We start from the raw sequence: 22,394 nt of genomic DNA, 5'->3' as shown, positions 1-22,394 counted from the left end.
TTGTTTTCCAAAAAAAAACAGCTTTACTAGTGAAGTTGAGCTGTGTCAAACATGTCCATATTTTACCTATATAAGCTTAACTGAAAAACTCTACGCACCTTTACGTGAAAACGATATTGATATTTCCACGACATGAGGCCTGCATTTTGGTGAGGGCTACCTAATCTAGCTACTGCTAGCTAACAGAACAGTAAAAATAGGCATACAAATGCAAAATGAAATGAATAAACATACATATATTCCTCTGGACCTCTCCAAGCGTTAGTTTCTGATGTTTCTAAATTGATTGAATCTAATCACAACTTGCGTCGATTGCACCGTTCGATCGATGGATGCAACCACTCGCAGAAGCCGCGAGGGAAAGGAGCGAGCAAGAGTGGCCCGGTCGCAAATTTTCTATGTACACCCACCAACCCCAGCCAACCACTATCGCTCTGTGACTTCCTACCATGCACGGCACCAGGGAGCGAGCATGCGCAAACCGGCCGTTGTTTATATAGCCACTCGAGCCCTACTCATGCCACTCACCACCTGCAGGCCAGTTAGATCGATCTCTCTTTCTCTGATCTTTCTTTCTTGCTTCAGAGATTGATCGATAGATCGTTCACAGCTAGCTAGCTGATCGAGCAAGGCGAGAACGAGAGCAATGGCCGGCGGTCGTCGCCTCTCCCCTGCGTGCCTCTTTCTCGCCGTCGCCCTCGTGGTCCTCGTCGCCTTGCCGGAGCTCGCCGCCGCCCGCACCCGCCGCTACACGTTCAATGTACGCATCCAGCCGGTGTCGTCTAATAATGTGCAATGCAGTCTAGCTAGTAATCTATCGTCACATATATATGTGTGTATCAGGCGTGCTTCGCTAGCTGCTTTGCTTGCTAAATGTTTATTTGAGTGTCTCAGACAGGCACACAAGTTAGTTAGTTCACAAATGGCCGCCCTTGCTTTTTGCAGGTGACGATGGCAACGGTGACGCGCCTGTGCGTGACGAAGAGCATCCCCACGGTGAACGGGCGGTTCCCGGGACCGAAGGTCGTCGTGCGCGAGGGCGACCGCCTCGTGGTGCAGGTCCACAATAACATCAACAACAACGTAACGTTCCACTGGTATGTCCCATCTGCGTGTGTCCGATCGTTGCTTGACGCAACCGCCGGCGCTTACTTGCTCGCACCACCATCCGCATGCATTGCAGGCACGGCGTCCGGCAGCTGCGCAGCGGGTGGTCGGACGGCCCGTCGTACATCACGCAGTGCCCGATCCGGCCCGGGCAGAGCTACGCCTACGACTTCCGCATCGTGGGGCAGCGCGGCACGCTGTGGTGGCACGCGCACTTCTCCTGGCTCCGCGCCACGCTCTACGGCCCGCTCCTCATCCTCCCGCCGCGCGGCGTCCCCTACCCGTTCCCCAAGCCCCACACAGAGGTCCCCCTCATGCTCGGTGAGTGGTTCAACGCGGACCCGGAGGCCGTGATCAAGCAGGCGCTGCAGACCGGCGGGGGCCCGAACGTCTCCGACGCCTACACCCTCAACGGTCTGCCTGGGCCGACCTACAACTGCTCCGGCGCCAGCGACACGTTCAAGCTCCGGGTGCAGCCCGGCAAGACGTACCTGCTGCGGCTCGTCAACGCGGCGCTCAACGACGAGCTCTTCTTCGCGGTGGCCAACCACACGCTGACGGTGGTGCAGGCGGACGCCAGCTACGTCAAGCCGTTCACGGCCGACACGCTGGTCATCTCGCCGGGGCAGACCATGGACGTGCTCCTCACCGCTGCTGCCAGCCCTTCCTCGCCCGCCGCCGCCTTCGCCATAGCCGTCGCGCCCTACACCAACACGGTCGGCACGTTCGACAACACCACCGCCATCGCCGTCCTCGAGTACGACGGCGCGCCGCAGCAGAGCGCGCTCCGGAGCCTCCCGCGCCCCGCGCTGCCGCTGTACAACGACACGGGCGCGGTGGCCAACTTCTCGGCTAGGTTCCGGAGCCTCGCGAGCGCGCAGTACCCGGCGCACGTGCCGCGGACGGTGGACCGGAGGTTCTTCTTCGCCGTCGGGCTCGGCTTGGACCCGTGCCAGAGCCGGGTGAACGGGACGTGCCAGGGCCCCAACGGCACCAGGTTCGCGGCGTCCATGAACAACGTGTCCTTCGCCATGCCCCGGACCTCGCTCCTCCAGGCGCACTACCAGCGGCGGTACAGCGGCGTGCTCACGGCCAACTTCCCCGCGGCGCCGCCGGTGCCGTTCAACTACACCGGCACGCCGCCCAACAACACGTTCGTCACGCACGGCACCAGGGTGGTGCCGCTCAACTTCAACACCACCGTCGAGGTGGTGCTGCAGGACACCAGCATCCTGGCCGCCGAGAGCCACCCGCTGCACTTGCACGGCTACGACTTCTTCGTCGTCGGCCAGGGGTTCGGCAACTACGACGCCAACAACGACACCGCCAAGTACAACCTCGTCGACCCCGTGCAGCGGAACACCATCAGCGTGCCCACCGCCGGCTGGGTCGCCATCCGCTTTGTTGCCGACAACCCCGGCGTGTGGATCATGCATTGCCACCTGGACGTGCACCTGAGCTGGGGTCTGGCAATGGCGTGGCTCGTCAACGACGGGCCGCTGCCGAACCAGAAGCTGCCGCCTCCGCCGTCCGATATCCCCAGGTGTTGATACACTCACGTGCAACTTCGTTTTGTGGCGATAGCGGGATGCATGGATTCAATCGATCGATTGGCCCGTGGAATGCCCCATTTTGTGATGATGTCTGATTTTGTTGCTGCACTGTTTTGGAGACATACAAGATCGGTAAAAACAAGTTTATTGGGTGGTGTGTTGTTGCGTGATTATTCTTTTTTTACGATTCTTTGATTACACCTTTTGTTTTCATGCTGGACATTGTTAGTGTGTACAGTGTATAAGGTATATATACGACATATAATGTATCAGCCAACCACTGGATCAGCTAATGATTCTTTTTATCAACATCAGACTGTGCTTTGCAATTGCCACCTTCACACTCCCAGGATTGCTTCCTGCTTAATGAAACAGAAATGCTATACAACACACATGTGTTTTAGTATAAAAAAACACATGGATTTTCTCTCTCTCTCCCTCTCTCTTTTCAACTGTCTCCCTCGTCGGTTTCGGTACAGCAACGACGACGGCGAACCCTCCGGACCCACAGCTGGGGCCTGGTTGGGGCCCAACCTTCCCGCAGGCGACACCTGCTGTCGTCGGATCCATCCTGTGCCCGATCTTCCCGGGTCCTGGTCCAACTGGGGGTGCCACACGCAAGCAAGGCCCACTACTGAGGGAGGCGCAACGTTGACTGCATTCGCCACGCCGGTTTCGCTTGTCCTCTTGTCCTTGCATAGAAAAAAATTGTTTCTTGTGATATGTGGATCTGTGATCTTGTGATTTGTGATTGTCTAGAGGTAAAAGAAGGCTGGAGGTAGAAGGGGATGGAGGTAGAAGGAGGATGGAGGTTGTTGGATCTTAATTCTATGGTGTAAAAAAATTCATGTGTTGATATTGCATAAAACACATGGTTATTGGGTAGACAGACTCTAATGAAATACGGGCATAACGCCTGATCGAGAAAAAAAAAATTGCCACCTTTGCACTCTCACGATTTTCAACAACAAAAAAATGTTTCCATGTGTGGAATCTGACAATCTGTGATCATTGGTTATCACTGATGTATCTCTTATTAAAAATCAATGTTGTACTAGCCATCGGCAGTGTCCCATGGAGATTGTAAAAATAAATTGTAAAAGAAATGTGTGAAAAAAACTACGGCGCAGAAGAAGGCCCGTGCGGGTGCGCTCTCCCTGGGCCGAATAACCCAGACTGGCCCGGCCGTCCGCCGCATTCCCCATTCCTTCACATTGGACCCCGCGTGTTTGTGTCCGTCTCTCTCCACCCTCTCGCTCTCCGACGAGGCGACGACTGGTGGGCCCCCGCCGCCGCTGCACTACGCCAAGTTCTGAGGCCTTATCGCTCTCTTCGCCAGCGGCGAGCAAACCACCAGGTATTCCCACCGCTTATCTTCCCTTCCTGCTTGGCGAAGCCGAGCGCCCAAACCCTAACCTAACGCTACTTGGCTATTCGATGTCTCCTAACTTCGAACTCTTAGCAAAAATTATCGGGTGTACACGTGAACATCCACCCGTCCCTTTGCTGGGTCCGCCCCTGCCCACTTGAATTCAACTATGATATTTAATCCGTTGACGTTTGCCTCTCTGCAAGTCGTGTGTTGCAATATCTATTCTGTGAAACCAAGAATATCTGTAATCAACCTAGAGAAGCCAAAAAATTCAGATGATTGGTGGCAGTGGCTATTCTTCCTTTGCAATTAGTTGTGCCTTGTAGCTAGATCTAGATTGGTCCAACCAGAATATTCTAATGCTCTTGTATTGCTCTTTCTGAATTTCCCTTGGTCAGCTAAGGTCATGGCAGAGACGATAGATCTATCAGGGGATGGAGGTGTTCTTAAGACAGTAGTCCGGAAAGCAAAAGACGATGCTATAGAGCCATCTGAGAGCCTGCCCTTAGTTGATGGTATGGTACTACTGTATATATCTTGTGTTTTGAGCAAGCGTTGCATAAGCAAATATTTTATTTCTTCTGTTTGATTGGGCAATAGACAGTAACTGAGTTTTGATATGCTCTCCTCTTTGTTAAGTGTTAACTCGTTCTAGTACTTGATTCACCTTCTCTGTCCTCAGCTAACTGCTGCATGCATTTTTTTTTTATGTTGTAAAGTGAACACCTGCTGTTGCATATTGCCACGATTGACGGTAAAATAATTTCAAGATTTCAGATACTTGTCCCGAATAAAGTCATACAAATATGAACATTTATCTTTTTACCTTGTCTATAGTTCCTTATGAAGGTACACTTGCTGAGACTGGTGGAGTTTTTAATACCACCCATGAAGACAACTCTATTTTCTCATTTGAAGTTGGACAAGGGGCTGTCATCAAGGCATGGGATATAGCCTTAAGAACTATGAAGGTTTGTAAATGTTTGAGTTTCTGGTATGGTCTTCACCATCTCTGTGTAACATGGTTGGGCATATCCAAAAATTGAAGGTTTGCGAGGTTGCAAAAATTACATGCAAGTCAGAATATGCATATGGAGCTGCAGGCTCACCACCAGAGATACCTCCTAAGTGAGTTCCTCTATGTTATGTGGTTGCTAGGACCGAGAGGAGAGAGTCGAGGGGAGCGACGGCGGTTGGCGTGAACAGTACCCGCGGCGCTACAGTACCCGCGGGAACTGTTCACAGCGGCGCGGCTAGGGCTGCAAGGGCGCTGGGGGAGGCCGGCCGCGGGGCTTCGCCCACGGCCGGCAAGAGAGAAGGGATTTCCTTCTAATCTCTTGCTTGATTATAGATTGATACATCTACTCTCATTATATAGAGAGGTCTGACTTGGCCCCTAAGCAAGCGACTAATTAACCCTAATGGGCTAAGGCCTAATAGGCCCTTGACTCCTCTAACACTACTCCCCACCCGGACATGCAGCTCGTCCTCGAGCTGCGACCTAACAATGATGCTAAGTATGGCTTCACTAGACACAAACTGAATACCTAAGAACAAGCCTTTTACATCTCGGCTTATTTCAAATAAACTCGACTTTTTATTCTTGAATCCTGAAGATGCGGCGAACACCCTCCGCGTGCTGGACAGGCTCGTGTAGCCGCCTGGATCCCATGGAGACCATCGAAACGAGAGGGTTGCACGGGTACGGCTGTCTGGAATCAATCGCAACAGCGACCAGCGGAGACGACCTCGTGGCGGCCGACAGCGAAACGCGGCAGCGCTAGGCAGTGCGTCTCCGCCGGTGACAAAGAGGAGTGCGCTTCTTCTATCATCACTCCCATAGAATTGGAGTGCGCCGCCTGCGGGAACAGCACCATGCTCGCGCCTGGAGACAGCAACGGGTCGGCGCGGTTGTTGTTGGCCGTTCGACGGGGCGAGGTCGTGCCCCCCCTTGCCGAGGTCGATCGCCGTCAAGGCCGCCTCATGCATCTGCCGGCGCATCTCCTGCAGTCGGCGCCGCGCTAGGAGGCCACGTGCTGCAGCCTGTAATCGCACCGTCGCAGACTGACAATCACTCTTCTGCGCAAGCGCCACTTGCACGGTTGCTGCCGCAGTGGCGTTCTGATCGCCCGGCTGTGCACCTGTGAATGGAGGCACCGGCACGCCGAGGACGAGGCCCGCCGACTGCGCGCCCGCAGATGAGGGCACCGACGCCGGCGGCGGGTCCTGTGCGGAGGCCGAGGGCGCCGCGCCCGTGCTGTCCAGCGAGGGCGGCGTGTAGATGGGTTTCGACAAACCGGCGATCCAAGCCGGAAGCGGTGGCAGCAGCTGCTGCTGGGACGTCGGCAGCGGGTTCGGCTGCGGCCCCAGCAGGAACCCATGAATCCCGGCCACCATCTTGCCGAGGTCAAGGACAGCCGCCGTCAACTGCTCGTTCGTCATGACGCCCACGGCGGAGGACGACGCACCCGCGGCCATCTGCAGCGGGGGCACGGTGGTGACATGATCGAATCACATGATCGAACCAGAGATCTCTGATACCAGATGTTATGTGGTTGCTAGGACCGAGAGGAGAGAGTCGAGGGGAGCGACGGCGGTTGGCGTGAACAGTACCCGCGGCGCTACAGTACCCGCGGGAACTGTTCACAGCGGCGCGGCTAGGGCTGCAAGGGCGCTGGGGGAGGCCGGCCGCGGGGCTTCGCCCACGGCCGGCAAGAGAGAAGGGATTTCCTTCTAATCTCTTGCTTGATTATAGATTGATACATCTACTCTCATTATATAGAGAGGTCTGACTTGGCCCCTAAGCAAGCGACTAATTAACCCTAATGGGCTAAGGCCCAATAGGCCCTTGACTCCTCTAACACTCTATCACACTATCTTTGAATTGGTAACTTGAGTTTCCCCAATTTAATAATGTTGGTAACTGTTGGTTCTTTGTCTATGTAGTGCAACACTTATTTTTGAGGTGGAGCTAGTAGCTTGTAGGCCAAGGAAAGGTTCAAGTGTGGGCAGTGTATCTGATGAGAAAGCCAGACTTGGAGTTAGACATTTCCTAATGTTCCATCCTTAACATTTAGCACAGAAAAATTCAGTTATTATACGATTTAGCACAACAGCACGTGTCCTCGAGTGAGCTCTTGGTGACAATGTAATATTAAGAGATAGAAATCAAAATGTTGTATCCACCTTGCAATCAAATATAGTTTGTTCATTTGATCAGAGTTCAAGAAGTATATAATGATCATAAAGTAATTAGATACATAAATCTGGGCAGGGAACTTAAGAAGCAACGAGAGCTAGCTGCTGTTACCAAAGAAGAAGAGAAAAAGAAGAGGGAGGAAGCAAAAGCTGGCTGCAGCAGCCCGGGTACAAGCAAAGCTTGATGCGAAGAAGGGGAAGGGAAAAGGAAAGGGAAAATAGATTACGACGTTGCTGCTGACTATTGTAACCTAGAAAATAATTATGTGGGAGCATCCTGAAACTGCTTCGTCACTTGCTGGCTACTGTGCTTGATGTTGTACCCTTTGCCCCTGTCTGGCATGTACTGATGTATCGAAAAGAGCAGTATAAATAATATTTGGTATCTATGTAGATCACGAATCTTATCGTATGCATTACAGATTGGCGTGGCTGCTGATATGGGATAGCATGTCTGATTTGGGATGACATGTTGGTCAGTTCGTGTTCGATAGACTAGCTGCATGTTTTGTACATGAATGTCAATTATTGGAACCGCAGAGTGTGTTAAAATAGTCCACATAGTAAATATTGGAACTGCGTAGTGTTAAAATAGTCTACATAGGTAGCCTTTCAGGGACCAGGATTCCCTATTTTCATTTACAAGGCAAATATGTACGTATGTCCAGACAGCATCCCCAGGGGTTAGGATTTACACGGAAACTCGTGAGTCAGGCAGCCCTCAATCAACAAGCTCTCCGGACGCGGACGGGGCAGAACGCACCAATGTGTAGTGCTATATATAGCTCAAGCATGTAAAAGTACATCAGATGTCACATTTCATTATAAACAAATGTACACAAATAATCTGGGAAATTTGGTTTTCATGACCTTTGGCTACATTACATGGCTCTCAAACACATGAACTAACTTTACAACAGAATTGCAGTGCCTTTTTTTTGTGTAAGAACAGCCTACTCCAGACTACAAGCGAGGCAGATTGAATTTTATCAAGTATGTGAAGAATGAAATAAAAAACATGGTTAAGAGTTCATGTCTCGACTCAGGATAGACACCTGGCGAGAGGCTGTGGTAGTCATCATCTCCTGCATCTTGCAGAGTTACAAGACCCTGACCTGCCCCAATTCAGAATCGTTCAGACCAAGCACGTTCTAGCAGCTTAATGAAAAATCCTTTCACAAATTAGCAACTACCTGTAGTGACTGTGCTGCTATCTTTTGTAATCACATTGGTCTAGATATCGAAATATCATAGGATGTACGGTACCGGAGGCCATTTCCAACAGTATTCAATACAGGGCAGAGCCAGCAAAATATGTTAGGCCCCAGAACCTGCGAACAACCAGGAAGCAGTGGAACATTAATAGAAAGTGACGCCAACCGTGGGTAAGATGAAAGCAACTAAGGTAGTATACCATAAATGTGTTACTCCATGTTCTTCTTTGTTTGATGTTTTGGGTGCTGCAAAGTGATCATTTTTATTTGATGTTATAATATTTGAAGAAGAGTTATGCATATGCTCATCATTCAATTTAATATTTACAACACTTTAAGAGTCCAAACCTCTTCCTTCATCAGTCACAAGTGGTGGTTTAGGGAACAGACAAGTTTAACGATGTGCCATGATCCTTATATTATTTGATACGAGGTTAATTCATTCCTTCTTGCTTAAATCCGGATGGGTAGGGGATGAGTGCTACATTATAGATGAAATTAGCTCCTGACAAGAGTTTCTAAGCATTCTAACAAAAATAAACAATGCAACTAACGCATATCAACTAAAGATAACATGCAAACTAACTCATCCAAACCTATGCACTGTAGCACACCAGCACGGTTAATGGGAGCATAATATGCAATCCAGCGCATAACAGGTTGCATGAGCCATAATTGTATTAAGGGCATATCGTCTCAATTTGTTTATCCACTTAACATGCACAAATCTAAATATCAAATGAAAAAGAAAAAAGAAGTATGAAATACTTGACTATTAAAATGAATGCTTGCAGCATAACATATCAAATATTGATAAAATCATTTTTCATGTTATGTCTCCATCTTGTTTCTTTCTCCTGAACAGATTGGGTTGAACATCCAAGTTATGGCTAGCAAAAGGTCAATCCCAATTTGTTGACGTCTTTAGACAGATGATAGGAAGATTGTCAATTGTCATTAACCTTATTTCTTAGTAAAATACTGGGCTATTCTCATTTTGCACTTAAATTGAATATGTGCATTGTGCAACATTCATAGAACCACAGAATAGCAGTGTAAATAGTTCTTACTGAAATAAGATTCTCATAGACACCAAGGTCATATGGATGATGATAGATATCTCCACCTTTTTCTGCCAACCACATTGCTCGAACTCCTTCATGGTACTGCAAGCCATTAATAACAATCTTGTCAAAACTTCTATAAACAAGAGTACTGTCCGATATAAAGAGAAAAATCTTAAGTCACAAACCTCAATTGTAGTTTTATTCTGTAATATGAGGTAAATATGCCAACCCAAGAGCACTGCCAATGCTAACGCTAATGGAGAAAGAATGACCCCACAGATAATCTGCCAATTTGATAAGTTCTTCAAAATTATTATTCAAAGGGAATTCCTGGCGATCGTTCAGATTAACATACAACATGCTAGCAACTTCTGTAGACATTCCCAGAGTACTCACAATGGATGTTCGAGAAGAATCGCTGCCTGGCTGCTCATCTTTAGGAACACTGTGCAAAACGCTCCCTATGATCAGAATCTGATATCAAAATGAAACTTTGTAATGCACTAAGCCTCAGGAAACGTGGTTGCTAGAGTAAATCAAAGAAACTCAATTACCAATGCATAGAAGCTTGCAACCACAGCATACAATACAAAGACCAAGAAAATCTTGTAGTTCCCATGTCCAACACAGTTATTAATCCAAATGCAATGATGGTCCTGCGCATGTGAATTAGGTGAAAATACGAAATTGGAGAGCAGTTAGGAGAATGGAATCACAGAATTAACACTAGCAGCACCATTTTTAGAACACATCTCTTGCAAACACGGCAATGGTGTGCACGTGGAGGTTTATAGTGGCAACATTTCTGGCAATATCTCAAGTCACCACCCTGCAAAAGTAGAGATGTTGTGAAACATACTAATGAGAAACTACTTTTGTCAGATACAAGCAAGAAAGTCTAACACAGTGATGGGCTGGCCAATGATTTTTCAAAATTAAAAGAATGTGCTCAACTCAGCTTACCCTCTCCCTTCCTCATCTTTTCTATGACAAACTAATAGGGCACTGTAGTGAGCATTCACTTTGAAGTTACTGAAGCTAGAAACGAGCAATCATCTACTAAGGGCCTGTTTGGCAGAGGAGCTCTGCCATCTAGGAGGAGCTCTGCCAAATAGTTTTTACTGTGAAGTGATTCTCCGAAATGAACTAAGAGGCTGGGAGTTGAAAAAAGTAGCTTCTCCTGATTACTCCACGCACACGCAGAGTCATAGAGAAACAGAGTTTATCCTAGAGAATCATAGAGAAACATTCTTAACCAGAGGATCACTTCTCTCAGAGAATCTGGAGTACGAGCTCTACCAAAAAGGCCCTAATAATCTAGAGAACAAATCAAAATCAACTTACGGGCCGTTTGGATCACTTCATTTTGGAGGAATTGGAATTGACTTAATAGATTAGGCTATTTGGCTTGGAATTTGAGATTTCACAACTTTCCAAAGTTCACATATAAGCCTATCTCAAATTCATAGGGTGGGAGATAGAAATCGATTCTATAGATCACCATGCTATGTTTCTAATCTGCAACTTATAGCACGTTCTTCAACTCGCTTCCCTGCAGTAGAAATGCAACATATAAACATCTCCCTCGCATAGCTAACAATAGTATACAAATATATTCCATATACAATCATATTAGCTTAATTAATATGTGTCTAAATTATAATTTATTAGAATGAATTCAATTCCAAGGATCCAAACGGGGCAAAGGGAAATTAAAAAATCAGACTAGATCCACTCACTTGGTAAAAAGTACTGGCTCAACTCTCGAATCTAAATTATCTACTTGTAACACGTCCACCTACCAATGTCCCAGCTGTTAGCTGGAAATTCTAGAGCAGAACTATTTGTACCCAAAATGGTCCAAAATTATCAACCAAGGTGCATCTGAATCGCATTTGCTCAACTTTGAATAAGTTTCCTAAGTTTCAAATGGACGGTGGCAAATTTAGAATCAAAGGTATTCACCAAAACTATCCAAAATTACTAACCAAGCCGCATCAGAATCGCATTTTCTCATCTTTAAGTAAGGTTTCCCAAGTTTGAAACGAACGATAGGAAAATTTGAACCCCCCCCCCCCCCCCCCCCCCCGCAGATCCAAAACAACACCCCAACACCTAACAGCGAACGGAGGCTGCCCACCGAACCCAGGCGAGCAAGGGAGCGAGAGAGAGGGGGGAGGGGTGGGGCAACGCCAACGCCAACGCACCTTGCGCTTGATCTCGTGGACGGTGCTCTCGGCGTCCTCGACGTCGGGCACGAAGCCCGGCGGCACCCGCCCGGGGTCCCTGCGCACGGCGACGGCGTAGGTGGCGAGGCAAGCGGCTGCTAGCGCCGTGAACGCGGCGGCGTTGGCTACCCCCGCAGCCGTGGACAGGCCCAGCCACCGCGGCACGGCCACGAACACCGTGGTGTAGTAGACGTACCCGATCGCCGCGACCACGGAGAAGATCGGCAGGGTGAGGTACCCCGGCCGGCCCCCCATCGGGGCGGCGAGGCGAGCCCTAGGACTAGGGTTCTTCCGGCCGGCGGAGGCGCATCGGGACGCGTCCGAGCGCGGGGCAAGTGGGTCGGGCGCGCACGCGGTGTGCGCCCGTTTAAGACGCTCGGCGCACGCGGGCGGAAGGAGCAGCGGCTGGACCGCTGGACCTGGGAGGAGGCAGGCAGCGAGCGAGCAAAGCGTGGGAGCGGACGAGCGACCAGGGCTGATCTGGTGGTCCGCCCTGGTGCTCGGTAGTGATTGGTGCAGCAGCAGCGGTGCTGCAGCAAGTCAGCAACGCCAACACACCAGCCGTTGCTGTTCATGCTGGGTCTTATTGGTTAGTCACATTAATATTGCATTACATCCCTAGCCGGTCTATCGTCGCACTATCCTCGTATAAAATCTTATAATATATAGATGTTAATTTTACTTACAAAACAAAAGCAAATTTAATAATATATTTTTAATTTAACATGTCTGATAATTATCGAGGAATAATATAGATTAAGCAATATATTTGTAGATGTATGATAGCTATCGAGGAACCATGTAGATTAAAAAAGTAATATATTCGTTTTCTTTTCTCACCCATGACAAATGTTTCTTAGGTAACATTCTAAAATTCTAACACCTAAATTAGAAGAAAAATATGACTATATGGATACAAAGTACTAGAAGTCTGGAATATTATACAAATAATTAATTTGGATTAAAAATAAAAAGGAAAAGAATACCTTGGGCCTAAACAACTGATCGGTGATCGCAATTTATAAGAAGCCAAGAATCAAGATGTAGTCGTCGTGGAGCCATGTCTGGTTGCCGTCCTCGTGCGCCGTGTCCGTGTCTCCGGTAGTCTAGCTCTTCGCGGCGGCGCGGCTCGACAGCTCCGCGTGTGTAAGGCGCACGTCGTGAACTCACGATCAGAGTGTACTGCATACAGCGTGACTCCTCGCCTCCTCTCTACCCGAGGGCCGTAGGGAAAGGAAACTATGAAAGAAATGTCGATGTTGTCTTTTTAGGCCACCTAACCAGTTCTATATCTCTCTTCTCATTAGTTTGCTAATACCTAATGGACTATAGGACCTAGGGGTTTTTGTATACCTAGGCTTAGGCCCCTCCTCCGCTTGGGCCCTCGCCAGTCGCACCTCGTGCCCTACCCCTAGGGCCGGCACTGATTACATCAGAGGTTATGCAACATACTTTTAAATTGGACAAAACAATATGACATTTGATGTTATTTGGTTTGCCTAGATAGAAAGTTGTATTGTATTATGTATGTGATTGATTTCCTGCGTAAATAGCTAAACTATGTTTTGGGCTGTAGAGCGATTGCAGGAGTAACGGTGCATAGTTGTATACACACAATTTGGTCAAACAGTGATATACAGACTGGGCTTGCTTTTTTGTGAATAGCGCTAGCCTATACATAGACCTATGCAGATAACCAAATAGGAACGAAGTGCACTTCGGGGGGGGGGGGGGGGCAAATAAGGGGTTATGCAGACAACCAAACAAGCTCACTCTAAAGGAAACTAACAGCGGTAGCTGCAGCAGCCGGTGAAGTATCACGTGACACCAGCAGCCATAGCGTTCGTTGGCTCTTCCTTGAGTGTTTGTTAGTTTAAGACTGAAGTGATTTTGATTTATAGGGATAAAATCTCCCATAATATCCTCTCTCAATCTTCTTGGACCCCGTTTGGCAGGGCTTTTTCATCGGCTTTAGGAGGCATTTGGAGCCATTTTCTTTTTTCTTCTATAAAATGATACTCAAAAGAGTGCCTCACAATTCATATATCACAAGGAAAACAAAGGTCAATACAAAAGACGGACAACAAGACATAAAACGACCTCCTCCAAAAGATAAGAGTACATTAAAGACCAAATTGATCGTCTTTTTCCTTTGGTCGTCCATTGCTTGTCGGAGCTTAAAGATCGCAGTGGAGAGACGACAAAGAAAAGGGACACCTACGAACACCCTCGCTAAACACAAGGCTTTGAAGACTGCAATAGTCACTCACTGTTGATGACGAGATCACCCACAAAAAGAACATTGGCTGGAGAAACCCTGAACCCAGCCCAAAGTTTTGAATATGCCAGACCATGTTGTAGAGCTGACTAAGAGAAGTTGTCGAGATTGCCACATCAAAAACCAACCAACTATTTCCTCTTATAAGGACACAAAATGCCAAGATCTGAAGAAGATCGACAGATTTGACACACCGAACTCTCACTGGCTCTTCGCCGACATCAGATCAAATGTCGTCGAGGTAGGGAGAGGTCGAAGAGACCATACTCCAAAGCACCATCATTGCCACCACCTCGTTGATAACGTTAGAAACCAAACCCCTATATCAACAAGGATCAACAAACTAAGTGAAAACTACGAAGGAAACGGGACCGGGTCCCCGCCCCCGCCCCCTGTCCACCGGCAAGATCGCTGGTAAGGAGAGAGGAGGGGGACCAAGGCGAAGTCATGGGAGCATGGGAGGGCGGTGGCTAGGAGGCAATGCGGATTTTGTGATCCATTTAGAGCTTTTTTCGCCACATTGGTATTGTGCTCGTGCACTCTAGCCACATTTGTATAGATAGCTCTCAAGCTATGACTGTAACACACTATTTAAAAATAATAATATTTTATAAAGGTTATTATGTTCTAAATAAATATGAAGTTAAGATGGCCGAGTTGGTCCAAGGTGCCAGTTTCAGGTACTGGTCCAAAAGGGCATGGGTTCCAATCCCATTCTTGACATTGCATGTTTTTTTTTATTAAACCTGCAATAGATTATTTTTATTTTTTAAAAAAACTGCAATAGATGAATTTTAATCCCATTCTTGACAATATATTTTTTGAATCATGCAATAGATGATTTAAACCTGCAATAGATGTTTCTGAATCCAATTCTTGACAACAATTTTTTTTTGAATAATGCAATAGATGATTTCGAATCCCATTCTTGACAACATTTTTTTTTTGAAACATGCAATAGGTCATTCATTTTTTGAGAGTCACCCATTAATTTCTTTTGAAACATGCAATAGATGATTCATTTTTCGAGAAAGTCACGAACCCATTATTCTTGACAATAAATATTGTTTTCTAATTTCTTTTGAAACATGCAAGAGTCACTGATTAATTTATTTTGAAACATGCAATAAATGATCCAAGTTTCGAGAGTCACGAACCCATTCTTGACAATAAATATTTTTAATTTCTTTCCAAACATGCAATAGATTATTTATTTTTCGAGTCATTGATTAATTTCTTTTGAAACAAGAAACATGCTGATTCATTTTTGTAGAGTCACCGACACCCTTCAAAAAAAAAATACACTGCCTTTTTTCGCGAAGTAAAAAAAATTCTCTTGCACCGGCATCCTTAAAAAAATATGCTGCCTCTTTTCACAAAGTAAAAAAAAACATTCTATTCAAAGTTTTCATGCTAACATAGCATTTCCCATCGTTTTCAAATATTGTCAGTTTGTCACTCATGAACACTATTTTTATTGGATAAAACTCGTCAGCAAACATAACTTTTTGTAGTCTTTGTGAGGTCTATATTAAAAGTTAGCATTTGATATATTTAATTTATATTGCTACGATTACGTCCATACCTTACAACAGGAATAAAAAAAGATAATACCACGGGTTTTAAATATTGTCACTCATAAAACATAACATTTTGTAGCATTTGTGAGGGTCTATATGAAAAATAGCATTTACTGTATGACTAGTATTATGTCCGTGGGTTGTTAAAATAACTCAAATTTGCTAACCGAGAAAAATTCCCGAACCAACATTCTATTAATGTAGAATAACTCAAACTTGTTGATCGAGAAAAATCCCTGAACGCAGACTTTATCGGCGAGGGTATGACTTCCCATGGAGCATTGCCATCAAGGTAGAATAACTCAAATTTGCTAAACACCTAAATTCGATCCTATGAAAATCGAACCTAGAACCTGAATGTGCTGCTAAGGCATGCACTTGCAGCCACTGGACAACAAGCTCTTCAGCCAAGATAGCATTACAATAATATTGTTCTTCATTTCTTATATTCATGGCTACCAAATATTTGAAAACCGGGGAAATACAAACGGCCTGTTCGCTGGTTGGTTTGTGGGCTGATTTGGGCTGGCTAGTGCTGATTTGTTGTGAGAGAAAAACACTATTGGCTGGCTGGTTTGGGCTGGCTGAAACTAACAAGCGAACATGGTGAAAGTCGAGCTCTGCCTCTGCACAATATTTGCAATAGGTGCTAGGATCATAATTATCGCAGCGACAGAGCATATCATCATCATTCATCACTTGTGGTAATGAGCAGCACCAGATTTGCTGCCGCAAACTAGTGCTGTCATGTAACGTCAGTTGGACTTGGATACTTGGATGGCTACGTTCACGTGTAGTATGTTCATAGTTCATACGGTTGCGTGTATAGCAACCGACTGAATTGTGGAAAAACAGCTGACGTGTGAGCAGAACATTCGTCAAGGAGGGAAATATCTGCTCACCTTATCAAATACAGTAATTAATCAATATCTACTACGGACGACCATTATTGATTTGAAACACCCAGGGTAGGAAGACGAATGCACTCAAACTGTAAACGGACGCCAAACAACGACCAGCACAAAACCTACTGTAGATGAGGAACAACTTTGATCTTTGATTACACCCAGTAAAATATCACCAAAACAATTGTAAAATAAAGAACAATACAATATACAGTACTTTATTATGTAAAAAAAAGGCTATTCACTACTGTATTTTACCACTACATGCTTTATTATTACGTACAGGTATAAATGTAACAGTATAAGCTCAATCAAATTGATGAGCGAAGTATTTGGGCCAGAGTCCAGAGCTGTGCAAGTAATGGTTAGTGGAGCAGGAAGCCGAGGACCTCCTTCACGCGGCTCTGCCAAGCCGGCTTCCCGGCCGCCGCCGGTTTGGCGTTGACGCTGCCGTCGTTGCCGGCGAGCACCGTGTACTTGTCCTTCCTCGTGAGGGTGGTGCACTCGAAGCCGAGCGTGGCGGCGAGTATCCGCTGGACGTAGTTGGCCACGTCCACGGGGCTCTTCCCCGCCGCGCACGTCGCCTCCGCGGGGAGCTGGTTCAGGAACGTCACCTCGTACACGGGCCGCGGGTTCATGAAGAAGAAGATGGGGTCCATGGCCTTCCACCCGCGCGCCGTCGTCGGGTGGAAGAGCCCCACGCGGTAGTTCATCGCCACGGGCACGATCCTGTCGCTGAGCTCCGCGAAGAGCTTGGAGAAGCGGAGCAGGAAGGGCTCCCGGCACGTGGTGCCCTCGGGGCACACGGCCACGTCGCCCCGGGCCAGCTCGGCCCGCATGCGCGCCGCGTCCACGTCCCGGTCGCGCGTCAGCCGCATCGTCGGGATCGGGGAGAGGATCTCCGAGAGGCGGGAGATGGAGTAGGTCACGGCGGCCACGCGGCGGCCGAGCACGGTGGCCAGCACCACGGGGTCCATGAGCGTGCGGTGCGTGCAGACGAAGAGGACCCCTGAGGGCGAGCCGCCGTCGTCCGTGGCGGCGTCGCTGAGTCTGACAGGCGGAGGCGCGCGGCCGTGGATGATCACGGCGCCGCCGAAGACCGGCGCGATGTAGGGGATGGTCCAGATGGGGACCATGAGGCCGACGGCGATCCGGACGAAGGCGACCAGCACGCCGAGGGGCAGCCAGAGGAGGATGACGAGGGACATGAATGGCGTGGGCCGGCACACCAGGCGGCCGTCGTGGAAGATGACCGGCCGGAACGGTGGCGCGTTCGTCTCGTGGTCCGCGGTGAACGGCGGCCTGAGCTGCTGCTCCTGCATGCATGAACGTAATACATAATCATCAGATGAAATTTTACTGCTTAATATATTGCCAAAAAAAAATTATATGTCCAACATGTTCTTGCTGGTTGTTTTTTTGAAAGAAAAGTTGCATGCTGAATTAACGCGCCGAGACTTTTGTGGTTATATTTGCTCACATGGACAGATGGTATAAAATGGTTAAGGTGATGATGTGCTGTAGTTATGGACTTATGGTTCACGTTTGTCCTTATCTTACATAGGCCGGGGGACGGAGATATTCTCCAGCCATGCGCAAGAAGCGTGTTTGAAACTCTGTGTTGCAGTACTATACATCTTGCCCAAAGGGAAGAAGAAAAAAAAGCGTTGGACAACAAAAATACGTACGATTCCGTACCTGGCAGAATGTCAAGAAGGAGCGCGCCATCTCTGACCCGCCGATCCCGAGGTCCGGCCGGTCGTCGCCGGCGAACAGCGCGCGCACAAGGGTGGCGACGGCCTCACGGCCGGCGCCTTTCAGGAGCCCCGTGGACCGCCTGAGCCGGCTGTACTCGAGGTCGCAGCCGACCACCGCGTGCGCGCCGAGGTGCTCCTTGGCGAAGCGCTCCACCATGACGCGGGGCATCCGCGTGACGACGACGCGCTTCCCCTCGCAGCTCCCGAAGGCCGCCCACGCCGCGGGGTCGACGTCGTCGGCCATGAACTTGGGCAGCACGGCCCGGGACACGGCCTCCACCTCGGCGCGAGGCACCCCGACGGTGGCCACGAACGCGGCGGCGCGCAGCGCCAGGTCGCGCCGCCGGCCCGGACCGGCCCCCAGCTCCAGCAGCCGCAGCAGGGGCCACAGCGCCAGCAGCAGCACGAAGCGCGGCAGCCCGGAGGCCTCGAACGCCACCAGCATGAAGTACGGGAACGTGTCCGCGCTCCGGAGCAGCGCGCCCTCCAGCTCGGCCACCACGGACCGGGACCGCCGCGCGCGCGGCGACCGCGGCGACGCTGGTGCCGCCGAGGACGTCGGCATCATCGTCAGCGTCGGTCGGTCGGTGTGGTCCTGATCGCAAAATCGAGCTCCTCCGTCCGATCCTGGCCCTGCTGTGGGCGGGCTAGCTTCTTGTGATGGATCGACCGAGACGTGGACGACTGATGGATGGATGGCGATGAGTCGAAGGAAGCAGCAGGTGCGAGTCGAGCAAAGGACGTGCACGAGGATTATATGGGAGGCAGAGGCGGTGGGCAGCGTTTGGCTTGACCTCGATCACCTAGCGTGCGCGCATGGCGCCGGTGCGGGTAAGCGGCCGTCAACCACCCCGCACCTGCGGCTGCGGCTGCGGAGCGGTAGGATTAGCGCGGAGCCTTGCGCCCCGCGCCTGCTGGGTCCTCTCCTGGGATACGTACGTGCAGAGAGCAGGGTGGCGCGCAAAATAAGCGCGGGAGATCGAGGTGATCACCTAACTCGCAACAAACAGGGGCCTGGTATTATACTATAACTAGAAGCAGCCAACTGCGTGGACGAGTAAACTGATCTCGGCTGATTGACCACGATTCCTTTTCTATTTATGCCCGCGCTAGCCAGCCACCCGCGTGGCGTGCGTCAAGCGTGCTGTGTGAAACGAGATGACGAGATGGCTGGGTGTCCATGGAACAGAGCAGCTGCGTGGGCTAAGTCGCGAAGAAGGCGGTTGCGTGATGACTGACCGCGTCGCGGTAGCAGGCGCGGCGAGGTCGACGGAATTTAAAGGCGGTGATAGCCACTAACGGTGCCCGCTAGAACGCTCTCACCAACGACGCATCCATCGCCCGCCCGGCGCGCGGCGCGCGGCAGAAACCGATGGCGGCCGCCTTTGCGTTGCGCCGCTGGGTCCCGGTGGGGCAGGCAGGCTGTCGATCGCCTGATTCCAGTGTTGGCCATTGGTTATTGCTCGCGCGGTCAGCGTTTCCTCCTCTTCTTACACAGAGGGGTGGACAGTTGCTTCAGGGTTAGGCTTAGGCTTAACGAGTGGGCTATCGGGGTGCTTTAGCTGGATAAGATTAAAGATAAGGGCCCCGTTCGCTGGTCTGAAACTGGCTGAAAAACACTATTCTGGCTAAATTGTTGTGAGAAAAAACACTGTTCTGGCTAAATTGTTGTGAGAAAAAATACTATTCCGCCTGAAAAAAGAAGTCAAACAAACCAAATATGGGGTAAGTCGAACGGGGCCAAGATATCCTGATTGGAGCCATACTCGACCCCTCTACCGGTCTTTTTCGAACACGTTTTTTTTTCTCTGCTCATGTGTTTTTCCCGTGAAATCAAGACGATGAATCATGTGAAAATCTTACGTTCCGAACATTACCCTATGAGGTAACATTTTCGATTCATATAGGAATTGAGCTACCTCTTGTGCGAGATTAATTACTGCAAAACTTCCACGATCTTTTTCGTTCCGAAATCGTCAACCAAAATCATTCTCAGCCCCCAAAGTATGGTACATATGCTTCCTCAGATTACATATTAATAATAATAAGTATTCATCTAGGTTTGTGCTAAGTTTCAAATTTTTCTATAAAATTAGTCAGAATTATAAGTGTTTAAAACTTATGATAAAACTAAAATAGTCAGTAATTTGAGATGGAGTATTAAAGTAATGAAATAATTGCCAATATATTATGAAAGTTTTTTCTTTTACGAATATAGTAATGTTAATGGACCTATTTGGTCAAGCTTTTTTTTCAGCCAAAAACAGCAGCTACTGTGTAGTGCCAGCAGAAAGAAGTTACAGTTACAGCTGCTGCTGATGCAAATAAGCAGGCCCACTGTATTGTTTTTTTTGAAAGCCTAGGTATAGCTGTAATATCTGTTCATGCACGAACACACCCACACTACACATGCACGCCTCCCCTCCACACCCTATATACACCATGCGTGCATAACTAGGCCCCGTTCGGCTTACCTTATATTCCGGCTTATTCAACTTCTTTTTTTAGCCGGAACATTATTTTTCTCTCACAATAATTCAGCCGGAACAATATTTTTCAGCCAATTTCAGCCAAACGAACGGAGCCCTAGATCTACAACTACACGCAGATTAGAAGACCGCGTTCTTCGTAACGTCACCAGGACCATTCATGGCTTTGGAGGCGAGGGACGCGTCACAGTCCCTTCCTACTGTATTGTTTTCTCCTATGCTGTTCGGTGCTCGCGGGAACAACATCACGAAGAACGTGGCTCATGCCGGTTTGCAGCGTGCAACACTGTTGGAAGCACGGTCGTAACCACCGCACAGGCTCCGTGACCACGTCCACAGCGAGCCAGGCGGTCCGCGGCCGGACGAGCCGACGAGGGCTGACGCGCCGACGCCCGACGCCCAGGCGCCGTGCACCCACTTGCAACAGCAACGCGCTCCTTGGGGTTGACCGTGCGCTCTGGTGTGCGGATGCGGCCATGGGAATGGAAGAAGAGCTACCCACCGGGTGCTGCAAATGCAAATAGTCAGCATGACAACGACCGTGATGAAAGACAGGGTCGTGTATGCTGTACATGTTGACTGGTTTTATAAGAGTACATGACCTATCAGTTCAGTCATATTCCTTCCATCCTAAGATAAATAATAAAACATATTTTTATAATTTAAATCTATTTACAGATACTTATTTTAAATCTACTTTAAATCTATGATAATAATTTTTTTTGAGAAGGGAGTATTATGCAATGAGTCCGCTACGAGACGACTGACCGACTCAGCATAATCTAGCAATACGATGGTAGCTGTAGCAGGGTTGAAGAGCTGCGTCTGCGTACACCCGCCCCTGCAATCAAGCGAACCAACATCTCAAATCATATCGCTGCATCTTCAACCATTATTCTGAGTATGTGATATCAGATTCTCGGATGTACAATTTCTTAGGACCATGGTCAGTCCAGTGGTGTTGAGATAAATTAAACCTATTAGCAGTATAGATGCTGAAAAGGGATCGCTTAAGCTAAGAGCGTGTATAAGAGTTTGTTATAGTTGACTGGTTAAACAAATAGATCTAACAACTTAAGAGAAAAAATACTAGCAACTTTAATTTTTTCTTCTTCTCGATCAATCTCCTATAATGGCTTTCTAACAATTTTGCATTAGCAACCTTGAACTATTTCTAACCAACCAAACTTTTCTAAAAGTTGTTTTGTCTATGTCGATTTCTTATCTGGAATCCTTTATTTCTTAATTTACAAATGCGTCCAATTTAGTTCAATCCCCCGAGAAAAATGCTGGAGGGGGAGTCAATATAGAAGTCCTCTCACCGTGGAAACTTGCGAGTTGCAGATGATATTTAACAAATTTTATTTTTAGAACTCTTTTACCAAACTGTTAAAGGACATATTTTTCTTTTTTTTTCTAAAAGACTAAAATAGAGAGTTGTTTTACAAAACTCCCGTAGATGCTCTTAGAGCATCTTAAGAAGTTTGGTAGTATAATTTACTTGCTAAACTAATGGATCTAGTAAGTTAGCAAAAGAAATAACAACATTAAATTTTCTACTTCTCCAACAGTCTCCTATAATAACTCCCTAAATGATTTTTCATTGGAAAACCCAAACTATTTATAACCAACCAAATCTGTTTTAA

The 22,394-nt window shown here is 48.2% G+C and overlaps 4 protein-coding genes across 10 annotated transcripts; 2 read left to right on the top strand and 2 right to left on the bottom strand.

Moving 5' to 3' along the window:
- Window positions 1–536: 536 nt before the first annotated feature.
- On the top strand, window positions 537–2,988 carry LOC136512212 (putative laccase-11). Its single transcript, XM_066506191.1, has 3 exons — window positions 537–760; window positions 946–1,097; window positions 1,184–2,988. The coding sequence occupies exons 1-3, from the start codon at window positions 647–649 to the stop codon at window positions 2,655–2,657; spliced, it is 1,740 nt and encodes a 579-aa protein (XP_066362288.1). The 5' UTR covers window positions 537–646; the 3' UTR covers window positions 2,658–2,988.
- Window positions 2,989–3,805: 817 nt separating this feature from the next.
- Window positions 3,806–7,591, top strand: LOC136511911 (peptidyl-prolyl cis-trans isomerase FKBP20-1-like). Of its 6 annotated transcripts, XM_066505934.1 has the most exons (6): window positions 4,026–4,170; window positions 4,431–4,547; window positions 4,870–5,003; window positions 5,081–5,160; window positions 6,979–7,072; window positions 7,307–7,591. In XM_066505934.1, exons 1-6 carry the CDS (start codon window positions 4,098–4,100, stop codon window positions 7,313–7,315), a joined length of 507 nt encoding a protein of 168 aa, XP_066362031.1. In that variant the 5' UTR covers window positions 4,026–4,097; the 3' UTR covers window positions 7,316–7,591. The 6 variants fall into 6 exon arrangements, with proteins under 6 accessions (XP_066362033.1, XP_066362034.1, XP_066362032.1 ...); XM_066505936.1 differs by lacking the exons at window positions 4,026–4,170; window positions 7,307–7,591 and adding an exon at window positions 3,806–4,017 and having other exon boundaries at window positions 6,979–7,300; XM_066505937.1 differs by lacking the exon at window positions 7,307–7,591 and having other exon boundaries at window positions 4,011–4,135; window positions 6,979–7,300.
- Window positions 7,592–8,025: 434 nt separating this feature from the next.
- On the bottom strand, window positions 8,026–12,189 carry LOC136512107 (probable protein S-acyltransferase 16). Of its 2 annotated transcripts, XM_066506104.1 has the most exons (8): window positions 11,719–12,183; window positions 10,248–10,340; window positions 10,066–10,167; window positions 9,908–9,985; window positions 9,697–9,795; window positions 9,515–9,610; window positions 8,424–8,561; window positions 8,026–8,345 (listed from the first exon to the last, which is right to left on the bottom strand). In XM_066506104.1, exons 1-7 carry the CDS (start codon window positions 11,992–11,994, stop codon window positions 8,454–8,456), a joined length of 852 nt encoding a protein of 283 aa, XP_066362201.1. In that variant the 5' UTR covers window positions 11,995–12,183; the 3' UTR covers window positions 8,026–8,345; window positions 8,424–8,453. The 2 variants fall into 2 exon arrangements, with proteins under 2 accessions (XP_066362201.1, XP_066362202.1); XM_066506105.1 differs by lacking the exons at window positions 8,026–8,345; window positions 8,424–8,561 and adding an exon at window positions 8,582–8,925 and having other exon boundaries at window positions 11,719–12,189.
- Window positions 12,190–16,638: 4,449 nt separating this feature from the next.
- On the bottom strand, window positions 16,639–19,323 carry LOC136512912 (glycerol-3-phosphate acyltransferase 5-like). Its single transcript, XM_066506923.1, has 2 exons — window positions 18,201–19,323; window positions 16,639–17,818 (listed from the first exon to the last, which is right to left on the bottom strand). Exons 1-2 carry the CDS (start codon window positions 18,825–18,827, stop codon window positions 16,868–16,870), a joined length of 1,578 nt encoding a protein of 525 aa, XP_066363020.1. The 5' UTR covers window positions 18,828–19,323; the 3' UTR covers window positions 16,639–16,867.
- Window positions 19,324–22,394: the final 3,071 nt, after the last annotated feature.

Source organism: Miscanthus floridulus, chromosome 16 (assembly GCF_019320115.1).
Source record: "Miscanthus floridulus cultivar M001 chromosome 16, ASM1932011v1, whole genome shotgun sequence".
Taxonomy (NCBI): Eukaryota; Viridiplantae; Streptophyta; class Magnoliopsida; order Poales; family Poaceae; genus Miscanthus; species Miscanthus floridulus.
The sequence above is the reverse complement of the archived record's forward strand: the minus strand, read 5'-3'. Positions and strand labels throughout refer to the sequence as shown.